This window comes from Thermobia domestica, chromosome 10, assembly GCF_964235325.1.
Source record: "Thermobia domestica chromosome 10, izTheDome1.hap1.1, whole genome shotgun sequence".
Taxonomy (NCBI): Eukaryota; Metazoa; Arthropoda; class Insecta; order Zygentoma; family Lepismatidae; genus Thermobia; species Thermobia domestica.
In genome coordinates this window covers 106,156,233-106,171,927 of record NC_137463.1, presented here as the reverse complement: position 1 = coordinate 106,171,927, position 15,695 = coordinate 106,156,233, and the positions used below count along the sequence as shown (strand labels likewise).

The 15,695-nt window shown below is 34.8% G+C and overlaps 1 protein-coding gene across 1 annotated transcript in view; it reads right to left on the bottom strand.

The window, feature by feature from the left end:
* Nucleotides 1-15,695, bottom strand: part of Rcd6 (Reduction in Cnn dots 6) — a 207,914-nt gene that overhangs the window by 35,904 nt on the left and 156,315 nt on the right. The window contains exons 3-4 of the mRNA XM_081728395.1: nucleotides 8,060-8,148; nucleotides 3,431-3,526 (exon numbers count right to left, since the gene is read on the bottom strand). Of these exons, the coding sequence (XP_081584521.1) occupies nucleotides 3,431-3,526; nucleotides 8,060-8,148 (185 nt within the window). The remainder of the gene's footprint in view (nucleotides 1-3,430; nucleotides 3,527-8,059; nucleotides 8,149-15,695) is intronic.

Here is a 15,695-nt window from a genome sequence, read left to right as displayed (position 1 = left end):
TTCATAGGATGTTGACCCTATGCTACGAATATATACATCATCGTTATTATCAGATATTTTGAAGTGTTACATGAGCATTAATTAATAGCGATTTTATTATACAATCAGCTTTAATACTCATACTAATGGCATAAGAAGTAGTTTTATCTTTTAGTGATCTTGTTTTGTTAAAGAATTCTTGATGACCAATTTTAGTGAACCAAATTAAATTGGAAGACTCCTACAGGCTAATATATTCATAACGTTAAGTTGATGAACGTCAAATAGTCAACTTGGTTTATTTTTAGTAATTACACATACATACACACATACAATATCAAAGGTGTAGCATCCATGCAAGTTGTGGAGCGCCAATTCCTCTCAATAAACAAATACAAATAATGGCATAAAGATTTAAGAAAAAAAGCAGAATATTCAGAATAATGCACTGAAACAAATATCTCCTAAGTAGCTAGAAACCCATGCTATAGACCATGCAAAACTTCGAGACTCTCCCGCCCCTCCGAGCTTCAAATTTACACAGGATAAAATAACATTTATGGCACTTGATTCTACTTACTAGGGATGATACCATACCGGGACCAAATACCTGGGGAAAACCTATATATCGTCTGAAAGCTCTTGCCATAAGAAGTACGAAACCGTTTTAAAATCATGGGCAAACCCGCAAACTGACCCTATATGGGCCAAGTTTGTTGGTGTTTGTGACCGTATGTAAGGTATATTCGACAGAAATAAAAATTAATATTACGATGCATCACTCATAAGCCCCTGAGCCCATCATATTCCTGTTTGGTTTACTGCTAGAACGTGACTCGGGTAAGGGTTAGATACTATCACTTTGCACCCAAACGTACCCATTCCGTCAGTGTTGCCAACGAATTATAAATACAACGTGGCGATGGTTTCTGTACCACTCGATATATATCCATAAAAACGTGGCATAAACATCATTCGTCACTAGAGAAAATATACTTTGGACATATTCCTCTTCCAAGGACCCCAGTTTATCAGTGTTGCCAACCAAGTATAGAAATAAGAAATTGTAAAACAGGTTCCGTACGATGAGACATTTATACACCAAGCTTTGCAGAAACATCACACGAACTATAGGAAAAAGATGTTGAGTGTAGCAATCTCCCAACCATTCTAGGTTGTCAGTGTTGCCAACAAGTGTAAACATCACAATGTTGAAAATGGCGTGACTGATATTGAAAGAATATGTGACAAATGTGACAGAAGCAGCATTGGACAATGGAAAACATAGTGTATGTCCCCGTCTCCCAATCACCCCACTGTGACAGTGTTGCCAATCAATGAGAACACTGAAGATTTTCGCATGAAGTTTACCGCATTGGCAAACATATATTAATAGACAATATGGGTGCTTGTGGGTTCACTAACATACTACAAACCTAGTATGGATCACAGTCTAATTATATCCGCCACACTGAGATGCTTGGGAAATGGGGACACTCTCCATTGTTCAATGCTGCTTCTATCACTTTTGTCATATATTCGTTCAATGACATTCACGCCATTTTTAACATTGTGATGTTTACACTTGTTGGCAACATTGACAACCTAGAATGGTTGGGAGAAGGCTACACTCAACATCTTTTTCCTATAGTTCGTGTGATGTTTCTGCAAACCTTGGTGTATAAACGTCTCATCGTATGGAACCTGTTTTACAATTTCTTATTTTTATACTTGGTTGGCAACACTGACAAACTGGAGTTCTTGGAAGAGGAATATGTCTGAAATATATTTTCTCTAGTGACGAATGATATTTAGGCCGCGTTTTCATCGATATATATCTAGTGGTACAGAAACCATCTGCCACGTTGTATTTACAATTCGTTGGCAACACTGACGAAATGGTACGTTTGGGTGCAAAGTGATACTATCTAACCCTTACCGGAGTCACGTTCTAGCAGTGAGCCAAACAGGGACATATGACTGGCTCAGGGGCTTATGTGTGATGCATCGATAGCTATTTTTAAGATGAATGTATGAATAGTTACGAAGATAAGAAACTAGGGTTATAGTTAAGGAGCCGTACTTCCCATTTAGGGAAGGACGAGAAACGCCATACTTTCAGGAATTATTCATTGACTATCTAGGATGTTAAAAAGTAGGTAATAGACTGAGTTCTTGCCCTTGTACTTAGGGTGTTTAGGTAGTGCAACAGTAAGATGTATCCTCGTGCACGGGAGATGAGAAGTAGCTGTTCTTAACTATTACCGAAACTAGTTTTAGAAAATACTCAGAAGTTCATCGCCGCAGAAACTAAACCACACTAGTGGATAGCATTGCATCTTGTGCCAATTACATTCAACCAAGTTTGTTATTAGCCATTCCCCTCAGATCCTGTTATATGAGGTTCAGAGCACAAGCAAATCCAGTCCAATTATGTAAGACAAAGTTTGTACAGCACACTTAATTACATGGAAAAGTTAACACTGGGTTTTACACCATAAGAATTGTTTACAATATATAGATATGAATCATTTATGCTCTGAAAGGAGCTTCAAATAAAAATCGTAAAAATGAAATATGTTCAAAATGGCCAAAAGTGAACTTGATTGCCTTGTGCATTAAATGTTCCATAGACCCCCTTTCACCTTATTGTTGGAATAACCAAATGTATACGTATATATTTTTGGAGCCTTCCAACTAACATATTGTGCACCATATTGTGTATTGTGTATTTAGAACTTCTCGTAGCTATGTGGATAAATTCCTTTGGCGTGTGAGACCCAGGTTCAATTCCCGGAGGTGCTCATATGATTCAGGTCCCATATTAAGCTGTAGGTCCACATCTGATATAGCTTCGCTGCTGAAAAAGGACGTTACACTCAAATCTAATCCAAAACCATAGGTATATATTTCCCGTTCGAGCAATAATCTTCATCAATCATAAACGTACTCTAATTATTTCTAGAAAACTTCATGCTGGCTTTTTCTGTTGCTGTCTGATGATTTTATTTTTTTTATAAATTACACAGTAGGTATTAGGCTACTAATATTATTTATCAAAACTTGTGAAAATTTACGGAGGCCAATTTTAAAGGGTTCAAATAAAATTCCTGAGCTACGGGGGTTGTTGCGGGTTTATGCAGCCATGTCGAAGGTCTATGCAATACAACTTCTCAAGTAGCCCATAAGTGGCCCGTAACTAGCCCCCAAAATAACTGTGCATAGGACCTACGATTCTACGCATTCTATTCATATTTTACAAACGAGAAAGCATAATTATGTACTTGCATTATTAACTTAAAATAATCTGTACTACTGGCATAAAGCAATATCTTCACATTACTTTCCTTCGATATATGTACCTCAGAAATGTAGCACTAAAGGCATTTCTATGGCTACAAATTACACTTTAAGAAGTGAGTCAATTGTGGTTCAGCTTTATAATACTCACCCAGTAGTATAGGCTCATAAATAAGACGAGGCCAGCCTCGGGAAAAGCGAAGAGAACCATTATAAATAACCATCCTAACATGTAAAGCGTTCTTTTCTGGAAATAAAAATAAAATAAAATATTTTTTTAAATAACATACTAAAAACTGTAAAACACAAGTCAACTAGAAAAAATAGATTTCAGTCAGTGAGAGCAGAAATTACGTGATTTTTTTTTTTTTTAACGAATTAAGTCAGTTTCTTAAAAGTTACTTTTTTAACTTGTAAAGTGTTGCAAAAGAAAATACTAGAACAATAGCAAAAGCATTTGAAACACTAGCGCTGTTACTTGTGATTTGTCGTATTAGGTTGTATTTAGTTATGTATAATATGTAAAAAGAAAAGAAGTTCGAATTTTAACTTCTGCATTACAAGCAGATTTCCCGATTAAGCTGCTTCACCAAATTTGGCAGCTTTAGCTGTCTGATTACTTTTTTTTTTTTTTTTTTTATGAAATGGATACCGGTAGTGATTTGTGTTGTTTCTTATAATCCAATGTAACATGGGATCAAATTAGGACTAGGGGTGAGTAATCTAGTTGAGTTTCTGTCCGCTTCTACATTTAGTTACGTGTAATTATGTTAACTGATCTTATTATATCGAATTACTTTGTCTTTTTAGTTAAGATATTCCATTACCTGGGTAGCTTAATATAAACGAATGGAAAAAATTAGAAGAAAGTCAGAGCCAAGTTAGTGGAAGATACTTGAAGAAGCTTTCAATAGAAAGAAAAAGAAAAAAGAAAAGAAAGAAAAAGAAAAGTATTGACATGTAACGCAATCACTGAGAAGAGGCTATGAAAGAATTCTTTGATAAAAACGAGAAAGGCGTAAAACCAAAGATCCAGGTTTTCAGCACAATAAGGTTTGCTGATGACATAGTATTGATAGCAGAGAACGAAAAAGACTTGCAGGAAGCACTTTCAAACTTGAACGACCAACTTGGAAAACCATGCAAAATGAAGATAAGAAGAAAACCAAAGTGATAAAGTGCACAAGAGCAGGACAGGAAGAGGCAAACGTATGGCTAGATGGAGAGAAAATCGAAGACGTTAAGACGTTCCTCTAGTTAGGAAGTCTAATATCCTCGGATGGAAGAAGTGAAAAACACGTAGGTTCAGGAATAGTGCAGGCTAAACAAGCATTCAATAGGAAAAGAGAACTACTAACATCAAGAAATGTGTCGTTGGACGTTCGTAAACGATTTATTAAGACCCTGGTATGGAATGTGGCACTTTACGGATCAGAGACGTAAAAATTAAAAAAAAAAGCTGAAATACACAAGCTGGAAGCATTTGAAATGTGGTGTTGGCGCAGAATGATTCGCATATTATGGACCGAAAGCAAAAGGAATGAAGACGTACTAAAGGAAGTTAATGAAGGATGACAGATCATGAAGATAATAGGAAAAAGAAGAAACAGCATGCTTGGCCATCTTATTCGGTACTCCGATTGGATCACCGTGCTGATAGAGGGAAGGCAGAAGGAAAACCAAGAAGAGGAAAATCAAGGATAGAATATCTAGATGCAGTTACGAAGAAGAGGCCTTATCAAAGTAAAAAACAGTTCTCCCAAGCGAGAGAAGAGTTTTAAAATGTCCATGTTGCCCACCAACCTATGGTTGAGGTGAAGAAGAAGAAGGCATGTAACGCTATCGTACAGATATTAGGAAACTTTCTATAAAGGTCTTTGTATGTAACGTGGAGATCTTACGTGGAGATCGTGTAACGTGGAAAGTTGGACACCCCTAAAAATGCCAAAATAAAATTAAAGCGTTCGAAATTGGCACGCATGTGTAGAATATTCTTGATGAACCAAGTGAGCAATGAGGAAGTGTTGAAGAGAGCAAAAGAAGAGAGAAAGCCGATGGAAGCTATTGAAAAAAAGAAGAAATTTGCACATATTATAAGAGACTCAGATTGGTCCACAAACTTAATTGGAGGGAGAATGGAGGCTAAAAACAAAAGAGGAAGACCAAGGCGCAAAAAAGGACATCTGCACGTGGAAATTAAAGACCCATGCTATTCACCAACCAGTAAGGTTGAGGAAAACAAGAGAGATATTTAGATAATAAACGTAAATAGGACAGTGAATGAAAGGATTTATTTCTTGTAGATGGAATTGTGTAATTATCGAGTGGATTCTGGTAAGATTTGAGCCCTGATCTGATGGAAAATTCTCAGGTTTGGTGCTTAACATTGATTAGAAGACCTGATGTGATTGTAATTGCATAAATGAGTTTGTCTGAACAGTATTTAATGCAATAGAAGGCTTAGATTAGTAAATATAAATCATACGTTTAAAATGATTTAGTAAATGTAAATCAGAATTTTGAAATTCTTGTATACAGCAGCGTTATTTCAGATTTTGTTTCTGAAAAGGCATGATCTCTGATATGTACTTTGTATATCGACGGATGAAAATCAAATAGTGTTAAATCACTTTCAAACAGAAATAGACACACACACACAACAGAGTGTCCGTCTGTCAATCCGTCAATAGAAACGGAAGAAGTCAGAGGTTCATTCTGAAAGATGGTAGATTTCAGCAGATATCTGTAAAAATTCCAGTGATAAAGGAAATTGCTGTTTTGTTTATCAGGAAGGTGGTGTAAGTTAAATAAAGACGGCAGCGTTTCTTTCAGAAAAAAATGTCCCGGGGAACCATGCTTAGTATTCGGAGGGGCACTGCTGGTACTATTGTATTTATTATAATATCTATATTGTAGACATGTTATTTTGGTCTCCTAAGTGGGGAGGGCACTCTCAGAGCTCCGGGGGGCAGTGCCCCCAAAAAATATCTGAAAGAAACACTATTTATATCACTTTAAGTTTCATCCGTCCATATTGAGTTTCTCATTCTTTATTGGTATATTATTATCCTGTATTTATTATTCTATCCTAAAATCCCAAAAATGAAACTCTTGTTGATTTCTTCATTTACCGGTTCTTTTATCCTTGATTTACTTTCTGTGCAATAAATAGTTTCTGGAAGAAACGTGTTTATATTATAATAGATAGTAGATAGTCATAAATAGTAATTTTATTGATAGCCAACCAACCACATCAAGCGTTGCCCTTTGATGGGAAGTTTTAGTAATTAGAATTCGCAAAGATTTAATTTTTACCGTTTACCACGCAAAAGATCGAACTGTTTGCTATACGCTGTTGCTACTTAATTGTATGAAGGAAAGAAATGATTGAATTTATGACGATCCATAGCATAACTCACTATCTCATTGATTGATTTAAATCACCCTCGCATGCACAGCACCAGAGGGAGCATTGAAATTCTACCGAACGACAGTAGTATGATTTGAATAGCCAGCCCTAAACAACTAACGTCACTTATTAATAAGAGTCCTATTGAATTTACAAATAAACTGTATGCGTTCTAGTAGAAACAGTAGGCTTCATAAGAAGGTTGGAATATTGCGATATTAAATGTGTATAAGCGTAGAAATTGCCAGCTTTGCCTAAAGCTGATGTAAACAATAGAGAACCCAGCAAAATACAAATATACTGTAATTGTTTGTAACATTTTGAACTTGCCATCAAATTCACAACTAATAAATCGTAGTAAGTATCTATGGAAGGGGTCTGTTTTTATGTATTGTGCATAACCTTCACTAACACGTCAGAACCTCATCTGGACTTCCAAGTAAAATGAGTGTGTGTCATACAAGTATTAATATCAATCAATTTTTCATAGGCGGAGATTGTTCTGTTGAAAAACCACATATTCTTGATGGTAAAGGAACGGTTTGCGTGGTCCCAAGTTAGATTCCAAATGGAGATATTTACTTGCCTCAGACGCTGAGTACTCATTCAAATTCCATTTTAAACAATATGTTTCCTCTTATATAGCCTTGGTGATGGAAAGAAGCGTTAAATTAATAAAATTCAATCAACCAAACCCAACCAAAATTCTTCTTTACGTTTACCATTCACTATGGAAAATATTAGTCACATGAGTCGCTTTCCGAATTGATCATACGCAGTACCATTTCAACTACACACAGGGCATTAAACGACTCAAATTTCGGGCCAAAAAATACAAGTAAATAAATGTATTTTACTATATCAAAAAAGCTTTGGTTGCTCTTTAGTGATGCATTTGATTTTACCAAAAATAATTCCGAACTGTAAAATGGGTTTTGAATAGTTTGAAAACAGATTTAGTTAGCTCCTCCAAAAGTAATATTCCAAAGTTATAGCCGCTAATGGGCACAAATGACGAACTTATGACACAATTAATATTTCAGAAACATGAATTCAGACAATGGTAAGTTCTTCTAGAGTTAAAGTTAGTTCATCAAATGCCAAATAAAAACTGAAATTAAACTTTAATTTCCCTTTACATATTCATTATTAGCATTAACCTGTAGAACCCTTTAGTTCTCTCCTCTCTTTTTAAATACTATTAATAACATTCCCATATTTTTGCTTTTTAACCCAGAGAAAACCCACGCACACATTGTCTGTCTATCACAAAGTTCACTTGGCACCGGCTGAATCGAACCAAGAACCCCATGTACCAGAGGTAAGCGCAATCGATAGTAACTCTACATAAAATATAAAAGTGTTACTTACAAGAGTTAATCCGACTAGAAGTAATCCAGAGAGCAGGAAGGAGAAAAAGTAGCCTGCACACAGGACGTAGGCTGGCGCTGGAAGACTCACTGAAATACAGAGAAAAAGGTGTGATTAGGCTACAAACTTCAGTCGTTTCAAAACAGAAGTAAAATTCTTTTAGATGTAAGCAGAGGCGAATGTCGGTTCTAGTTTTCGGCCAGGCTCGTGTCACAAAGACAAAATATTCTGTGTATGGAGGGGGCACATGACTATTATTTTCTATTATATTATGATCAACGAATGAAAGAATGCTTGAATCAATGTTTATTCCGAACCTAGATTTTATTAATACCAATAAATGAGAAACAGGGGTGGTAATAGAGTTGCCCTTATCGTGAGAAGCATAGAAGGGGATTCATTATGAGGTCTTCTAGAAGCAAAAAAATTGAACTGAAAATTGACACATGTTCAGTAGCGTAGCTAGGATTAATATTCTAGGAGGGCCAGTGAGAGGACCACTAAAACTTTGAGAGAGCCATTCGTGTTTACAAACAAGGTTTTCTTAGAGTTTTTAGGTGATGTAAAGTTTTATACAATAGGTGTCTTCGCTTCGTTTAAACGAATTGAAAACACTTTCCAGCAGAATTTTGGACCAATTAGTGAACCCTCTTCGTAAATGCTAAACTAATTGACAGAAAAACACGAGATGAAAAGGACAAGTACTAAGCTGCAATACCATCAGATTAGCAATGTTACCAACCCAACATTAAGTTGTATTTTTTTATTGTTACTGCAACAGGTTATTACACATTTTAAATCTACATGGAAAACGAAAACTTATGATGCTATAGTATTAGAAACATCCAAATTTTGGAGGATTCTAATTACAACAGTAACAAAGCAACTGAGATGGACAGAGCGATATACCTCCAAAGCAACTTAGTATCGGATGATATGAACAATATATTATGTGTTTTGAATAAATAGGAGTAGTTACAAGGAATTGAAAATTTGACTTTTTTTTATAAAGGCTTTATTTCGAAAAAGTGAATAAATGAATATCATATCTAAGGAGTTATATGGTTTCTAATAGACTAAGCAATCATAATACCGTTTACAGTAATTTGATATCTCCAGAGGTATGATTTGTTCCAGAAGTATGATGAACATTGATGAAGTTTGCAATACCGCTAAAAATGACGTATTTGTGAGAAATGTTTGAAATGTTAAAAAAAAAAAAAAGTTCGATTGCGCTTGGCAAATTACCTCAAGACTCTATAGTTATCATACGACTCTGTGGTGTGGGAGACCCAGGTTCAAGTTCCAGTAGAAACTTGTGGGGGGGGGAGAGGACCGGATTCCAAGTTAAATTGTATCTACATCCATATTTCGTATTGCCTCGGTGCTGAAAGGAACGTTAAACTCAAATTCCAGAAATCTTGCGTACGCAGTTTATAGCATCATAAATTGTTGAGCAATCACATTTCTGCATATATACTGAAAACAATTGCTAGTTTATTTTCTAGAATTTTATCAGCGCTAAACGCTTCACGAAATGATCATATTAGTTGTTATTATTATCTGTGTCAGATTTTAATTTCATTTATGAAATGTTCTTATTTAAAGCTGTATTTCTTTAGTTATAATCGTATTGATTGGTTTCATGCACTATCGATATATTATTCTCATATGAATCGTTCATGCAAGTACACGTTAAAATAAACGTGCAAGAATAACACAAACAATTTCTTCTTAAAATACGTGGCAGATTTAAATAATATCTTATTGCCATTTAAAAACAAGCTGCCATTTTTTTCTTCCAAATAAGGAGATATGAGTACCCCGGATTAAATTTCATCGGGAGAAAGATTTTAAAAAATTGCAACAAATACGGGAGCTCTCCTATAATACAGGACAGGCACTTCATCAGCTATCCCATTTTTTTTTTCTAAATTTTTAATAACACATAATAATAAGTGTTTGAGTTTGGTCAAATTTTATTTTTATTTTAAGTTATACATAATCCTTAAAGTAGAACGAGCTGCATTCGGTAACAACCCCTATACTCTGCACAGGTTTGCACCCAGAAATTTTTGTTGGAAGGAGTCCAAGGTTTGGGGATCCTATACTAAAAGCCACTACGCCTATGGGTATTATTCTGGACTGGACACGAAAAGCGATAAATAATAATTGTAAAGTGCTTTCCCTTTCATATTCAGAAAAAATGATAGAACTAGATTGTTTTTATAAGAGGTGTAGTGTAGGATCAAATCTATGTATTAAGAAAGTATACAAATCTATGTTGAGTTAGAAAGTTTTGGGAGGGAACCGAGTGGACCCCATGTACGTGCGCCCCTAACTATGCATTATTTTATAGTACTTCTAAGTAATAAAATGTCTTAAATCTAACCATATTCTACTCATTCATAATAACCGTAACATTATTACCGTGTTGTTTGTTTCATAATAAAAGGAGTTTGCAGCCTTACATACAAGATCTGTATAAGAAGTTTTCTATATGAATTTCTTTTCATAAGGAGTATGCATAACACATACTTTTCAGTGTATTTCGAATAACCATTACTTCAGTAAACCTACCTGTGTAATACTTCAAAAATATTTCATTATTGACAAAACGGAATAGGAACCATTAAAAACCTTAAGCTCTTGCTAGAGGTATGCTGGAATGAGTTACTGTTTGAATGAGTTACGTACATTGACTTTTTTTTTTTTTTTGGTCAGACAACCTACATACTCTAACTTTTACTGTAGCTTCTTAAAGCCCGGTATCCATTATTACTGTCTACTAATTGAAATACACACATTACATATAAAAGAAATGTGTGAAATAGTACACAAAGGAGCAGTTTGTATTCTGTGAGGTATGTTTGCAAAAAAAAAAAAAAAAAAAAAAAAGTTAAGATTAAGTATAAATTGTTGTTCCTTTACAGTGTTTGCAAATGGGAAAATATTTTTAGGTCACGGATTAAGGTTATGCTTTTCTGTTGTATAATCAAATTGTTATTATCTGCAACACTCAATTTAAAATTATAGTGTGCAGTCATAAATCAAGAACATTTCTTAAAAGTTTATTTTACATTACTGTAGTGTAAACGCTGTTCGAGTGAGCCTACTTGAAGTGAGTTTAATGCGAACAGAGGAAACTAAATATTAGTTCCAATTTAAAATCTTGTTCAAAGCATGTAGACAAATACTGTTTTGCTTCTTTTTTTAACTACAGCTATATCTTAAGAGATTGTGGCACTAGTTACAAGGATTGCTTTTTCCACAATTTTTAAAAGAAGAGAAAAAAATAACAATATTAAGAGAGTTGAATACCTGTGCCATCTTTATTTTTAAGCCTATTGATTTATATGGGACATTATTTTTCTTTTTTCTTTGAAATCGACTGAAATCTTAATTATTTGATTTTGTTGATTTTTCTTCCACTCCTTGCTTCTTAAAAATCAATTTGCAAAAATCAATATAAATTTACTATAATTTAAATAAATTAAATTTGGTTATTAAATATTAAAATCATATTCAGGATTAGCCGAAATGATTCACCTAGTTTCAAACACTGTTTAATGACAAGTATACGCAGTGGCATTATAATAATCTTTGGCGCCCGTAGGCAAAACCCCTAGTGGCGCCCCCTCAGCCATCGAATAGTCCCCATGCATTAGTGTGACGGTATTGACAGCTTTTATTTTTATATTGTTGTGGTATGTCTTTTAAAAGTAAACTGATAGAGTGCCATTAAAAATATACGGTACTCGTGTAAAATTCGGACTATTTTTTACAGTGGTAGTGTAAACAAACAGTAACGTATCAACCAGTAATACCAAAAGGATTTGAAATGAATATATCTACATAGTGTGTTACGATTTTAGTAATTATAAAATAAATAATGAAATTGTGTGAAACCGTTTATAATCTTTTTTCTTATTTTCAGCCTTTTTTTTAAAAATCGACAAATTGTATACAAAATCAGAAGTGTTTCTTTCTCACTTTTGCTATGTAAATTCTTTTATCAGATCAGAGATGTCCAATTCATGAGCAAAATTTTCACGGTCAAAGTGTATTTTTGCTGCCCTCACCTAGTCCTAGCCTATATTTTACAATTTATTATAGTGATATTATAAAATATGATCGAAAATTTAGTTTGGGGTGCTCGTTTGGGCCCCCCTGACGTTGGCACCCCGGGCAGTTGCCCGGTTTGCCCGACCTTTGTTGCTTGTGCTTGGTTCTATGTAGCTGCAGTACGTCGCAATAATACTGTGCCTCATAATCATGGCAACACTTTTTAACGTGTGCGTGGGTTTTCTCGGGGTTCTCCCGTTTCCTCCCACTTTCTTCATTCCACCATTTCATTCATCACTCATCATCACCGTCTCCTTTAGCCTAACTGGCATAATCGTGGGACGTAAAACTCAAAGATTTCATTTCATTATTGCAACACTTTTTAACTGATTTTAATCCAGATTTTATAGGCCATAGAATTTGTTATTACTGTTGAATCCTGTTGCGCACGGGAATTTTATTTATGGTTAGTAAGCTCAGTACATATAGGCCTAATATAGGACTGATATCGTATTAATACAGGAGGATTAATTTCTTAATCACACAATGTTATAACCTCGTCAAGTTTACAGTAATGCCAATAATCCGATGCGCAAATGTAATAAACTGCAAACGAAATGAGCAGAATTTTTTATTCTTGCCATGTTCAGAAAGAAAGACAACGAAAACTTTGGGCTCTATTTATATAATTTGTTACCGAAACTCCCTGCGCCCGTAGGCAATGCCTACCCTATTGCTACGCCACTGAGTATACGACGTACAAAGACGGGTGATACACTCACCAAGTTTTAAAAGCCCGCCTCGTGGCTCGCGTGCATGCTAAATCGCAGGCCTGTGACAAGATGGCGGCAATGCAGGAGAAGAGTTTTTGTGTGTTTGAATATATAAAGTGTTGGTCGGTTACTTACGAGCGTTCGGCATGCATTCGTACGCAAATACTTAAAAGCTGCACCTGGTCATCAGAGCATTTTGCGTTGTCCTGGTACCTACCGTAGATGATTATTCCCGCCAATTGGAATTTTGTACCCGAATGCAGCAAGCTATGGAAGATGATAACTTTGCGGGGATATTGATATTCAGCAATGAGGCGACTTTCAGTCTCCTGTTTTGTTTCGTTATTCCCCCTTTTTTGTTTTTATTTTTTGGTGTAAGGTGTAAGGAGATTGACTGTTGTAGATTTGCATAACCAATTAGGATCGTGGATTTTTTCGCTGTCCCTTATATATTAAATCTGTCACTATTTACTTTATTCTTTTATTTTTTAAGAGATGGAATATTCTTAAGGTACTTCATGTGATGAATTGATGTGCACTTCAGTACGGAATGTTTGTAGAGAGCTCTCAATACACGGCTTAAATTGAAATGGTCTACTTTCACATATCCAAGACCTTCCCGCCTTTATAAAATGAGAAGAATAGCTTACATTTACTCCACTTTCTACCTTTAAAATTCAATTAAGGGAAATGAAGCCTGCTTTCCCTTTGATTTTCAATGTTACTTAAATGTTAACATAACTAACAAAATAAAATTCGACACAGAAATAGGCCTGCTATTGAAAAAACTTCATATAATAAACTCGGCTTACTTTGTCTAATATACATATACTGTATACAAGGTGGCCAACTTATCTCAAAACGTTGTTGTAACTTTTAAACAAATAGAATTAAAATTTAAAAAAAGACACTAAAAGTTTGTATGATGTTAATATCAACAGAAGAACATTCTTTGACATATTCAGCAATATCACCAGATTAATAGTGTGATCAACTAAATACAAACTTGTATATTTCAAACGGACCTAAGTGAGGTTATTACAGAGGCTACTTTATTTACATGCTACACGAAAATTTGCAATGCAACAGTTAATAGTACACGCTAAGTGCATTACAGTATCACAAATGTACGAATCTTGGAGTATTTGCAACAGTAATAACACACATGAAATGCACATTCAAGGCACCTTAGTGGCGAACATTACGACCACGATATGACAAATTATTAATTAATAAGAAGCAAAGTTACAAGGGACTGAAAATTTGATTTTTTTTTTTTAAGATACTAGTTGAACCTTCGCTCTCTACACAGCGCATCATTCACATATGAACATGGATCTCCTTGTCATTCCTCATAACATATGTACATGTCTCTTTACAGACACAAGTGAAGGACGTCTTGTTAAAAATTAGCAAGGCCTATCATAAAGGGGAGATTTTTTCGATTACTTTCTCAATATCTTGCATCGTTTTCAGGATTTGAACCTACTTCCGGTTGGAGTTTCTAATTTATGTATGATCAGATTTTCTTTCTTCTTGTATACAGTATGTAATAAGCAAATACATTACACACACAATTAATTAAGTCGATGATATATGGTGTTCATTGGGCAAAACATTCCAAACAATAAAGATTCATCTTAGACTGCAGAAATGGTTAGGGTCCATCCTTCGTTTTTCTTTATCATTTGGCCATGAAACAATCGTCGGAGGGATATACTAACCCTATATACAAATATGTGGTGTTGGAATGAATAATTCGTAGGATATGATGCGTTACTTTTTAAAATTTCAATACTTCCAGTGTACTCCTAAAAAATGTAATAAAGAAATAACGGCATTTTTTAAAATATTCGATTAGAAGTGAACAATCTACACAAAATTTGCAATAGATCAGTGAAAATGACATCTTTCTAGAGCTTGTGGTTTCCGAGACATTATTGTCAAAAGAATTGGCCGCAAACATGTAAACGTCCACAAACATATAAACTTTTCTTGACCACAAACATATAAACCTAGCATTTTAATATATAGATATTTCGAAAAATTGTTCTTCATGGTTAGGCTCTGATCAGCGATTATTCATAAACCAACTAAAGTAAAGCCATGAAGTGACATTTCCGCTCTTTGTTTACTTCTGGGTGAAATTAAGAAAACTTGAATAGGAAAAGAAAAGGTAATTTAAGAAGGACCAAATACATTTTTTTAAAAAAAAAAAATATTTAACAACGCTTCTATTTTGGAATTTTTTTGCTGATATTTCGAAGATATTTTCTTTATCAGAAAAAAATACGAGATATTAACTATTAGTTTTCTTAGCTCAAACCAAACTCTTACAAATCAACCCCGTCTGTTTTTCTTTTAACCTATATGAATAAAGACGAATGTCACGATGTTTGACATTTAACTCCTCCTGGACCACTGCACCAATTTTGATTATTTTTGGTACATGATTTTAGCCTGGCCTAGCTTAGGATTTTAGCATATTTGTGGCAATTGGGGCGAAGGGGATGACATGTAAAAATAATCGGAAACGACCGATATTAGTGTCCAATCCATATTATTCCGGGTCGGTGAGATAAATAGTGATACCTTCGGTTGTCGTTCAAGTCCAAATTCATTCCGCATCGACATGGGAATGAGGAGTGGAAGTGAAAATGGAGTAACGTGTAAAAGTAACTGTATGTGGCCGATATTAGTGTATATGACCAATATTAGGGTCGGTGAGATGAATAGTGACACTTCCGATGAGGTATAAGTCCCAGTTCAGTTCTCATCAGTATGGAGATGAGAGATGT